The 2147-nt window shown below is 56.5% G+C and overlaps 1 protein-coding gene across 1 annotated transcript; it reads right to left on the bottom strand.

The window, feature by feature from the left end:
* Positions 1–491: 491 nt before the first annotated feature.
* LOC142355286 (putative mitochondrial 2-oxodicarboxylate carrier) lies at positions 492–1833 on the bottom strand. The gene is made up of 3 exons (XM_075407491.1): positions 1572–1833; positions 1043–1167; positions 492–977 (listed from the first exon to the last, which is right to left on the bottom strand). Exons 1-3 carry the CDS (start codon positions 1831–1833, stop codon positions 492–494), a joined length of 873 nt encoding a protein of 290 aa, XP_075263606.1.
* Positions 1834–2147: the final 314 nt, after the last annotated feature.

Below are 2147 nucleotides of genomic sequence, written 5' to 3'. Positions count from 1 at the left end.
GGGCAACACACTGCCCCAACATCATGCGGGTGGCTGTAGGCACAAAGCCTTTGTAGAGCGCTGCCAGCCCCTCCTGACTCGCGGTGCAAAGCAGAGCCTGCAGGGTGGAGCAACCAACCACCATTCAAGACGAAACACACAAAGTTTTCATGTCACTGGCTTGCCACAAAGGCTACACGCGATCGCTGGTGAAGTGACACAGAGTGGATTCTACGTACCTGGAGGGTGTTGCGATACTTCACCACCCCGGTAGCATCCGGGACTTGATTCTGGATTCGGCTCTTCACGACATCAAACGGCTGCTTGAAGCATGTCGCGATCAGGCCGCCAGCCATCCCTACAAGGGCCGCCGGTCCCGCTGTCAGCCGTATCTCTAACAATGGGGATTGGGGGCAGACGTCCAACAGAACCAACGGAGGTCGCAAAATGCAGCAGAGTGCTGCCAGAGGGAGCTGCACTCCACCGATGGGGTGGCGCTGACCAACCGCGAATCAATGTGCATACTCGGGCAGTGGTACTGATGGTGGGGCAAGGTGATAGACGGATAGGCATACAGACAGATCGACACATGTAGAAGATGTATCACCTGTCACGAGATTTTGGCCGATGTCGCCCAATGGTGCCTCTGCTTCCCGGAGCTTATCTTTCATGACAAACACAGAGCCAAAGAAGACTCCGTTGAAGGTGCAGTTCCTCGCACAGGTGGCCCCAAGGCCAGCGAAAAGAGCCTTGGGTCCTTCTTGGGAGAGGATGCTGTATGCGCAGTGGACAGAGGATCGATACCTATGGACGTGCTCTTTGCTCTGCATCCTCACCTGAACAGTCACAATGCAACAGATGTCAGCCTCGAACCACTCAATTCTCTCACACTTTATGGAGGCGGTGAGTCTCACCTTTACGACTTCAAACGGTGTCACCGCAACTGATTCTATGTATCCTGTCAGGAATCCAGCCGCAGCAGCCGTGGTATGTGTCAACTGCAAGGAGGGCAGCACTCGAGACGGTCAGTGACCGAAGTCTCCCCTTCACAGCCCCTACCCACTGTAGATGGTGCCACTGCAAGGCTGTGAGCCTTACCGGGGTATCCTTGCTGACAACCACTCGTTTGCACAACTCGTTTCCTGTATACATGCATAGGCTCTGGGGACGCAGGCAAGCAGCCCCCACCTACGACAGCAAGCGGATAGACAGAGCATCAGCATCTGTCGACCAGATCCTGGTCTGGACAAGATGCCACCCCTGACATTAATCCAGGGTAGCCAAATGTTCCGTTCAACTTGCACATGCAACTATTTGTCACTCGGTAAATAAATCCACCCGTCCGTCCTCGCGTCCTTCCGTCCGTCTGCGTGTTCTTGTCTGTCTATGCGTGTGCGCTTAGTAGAAGTATTAGTAGTAAAATGCCTGGCACCCGCCAGATATACACAAGGCACGTCGTGTGCGCTTATATTGTTTGTTTGTGTGTGTGTGTGTGTGTGTGTGTGTGTGGATTCCGCACATGTTGCCTGCTGCGTGGGGAATTCTCTCAGGCTATCTGTCTGTGCGTGTGTCTGGCCGGCTGACTGACTGACCCTCCCTACTGCATGCATTCGCATCCATGACACAACCCCTTCGTCCTTCAGGGGTGTGTGGGCGCCGCACCCCTCGGTAGAGCCTGGTGATGCCTCCCGCCCTCGCCTGCTCAGCCAGCGAGGATATCATCGACGGCCCGGGGCCAGAGCCCACTCGCACGTGCGCCTGTGTCTTGACCTGATCCACAGGATGCGTCGCTAGGGTATCCACTACCCCGGAGGCAACTCCGGCCATGATCTCGTGGGTGGCAGAGGGCGACATGTTGTCGGGCCACAGGGAAGTGGACTTGCAGGCGGGTCGGCTCACCGTGAGTGAGCTCAGTACCCTTGCAGCTGTACCAGCTCAACGCCAGCGCCCTGCCGCTCAACACAGCGGTCGGGGATGGAATCTAGGCTGTCTAGCGCAGCTGTGGTCTCTGCTGATAGGTCTGCCGACGAGCAAGTTTCCCTGTGTAGGGTTATGTGTCGCTCGCAGACCGATGTTGACATACCAGCCGGAAGCGTCGACTCCGCCACAGCCAGTTACCACAGCTGCCGACAGTCGAGACACACACCGGCACGGGAAGAAACCAGGGA

This window comes from Convolutriloba macropyga, unplaced genomic scaffold (assembly GCF_964194025.1).
Source record: "Convolutriloba macropyga unplaced genomic scaffold, txConMacr16.3 SCAFFOLD_5877, whole genome shotgun sequence".
NCBI classification, from domain to species: Eukaryota; Metazoa; Xenacoelomorpha; order Acoela; family Convolutidae; genus Convolutriloba; species Convolutriloba macropyga.
This window is presented reverse-complemented; position numbering and strand designations above follow the sequence as displayed.

Coding starts and splice junctions, on each gene's coding strand:
- LOC142355286 (XM_075407491.1), bottom strand. CDS start 1,833: ATGTCGCCCTCTGCCACCCACGAGATCATGGCCGGAGTTGCCTCCGGG. Junction 1,168..1,571: donor GAATGCATGCAGTAGGGAGG/GTCAGTCAGTCA, acceptor TTGCTGTCGTAG/GTGGGGGCTGCTTGCCTGCG. Junction 978..1,042: donor TTGCAGTGGCACCATCTACA/GTGGGTAGGGGC, acceptor CCCTCCTTGCAG/TTGACACATACCACGGCTGC.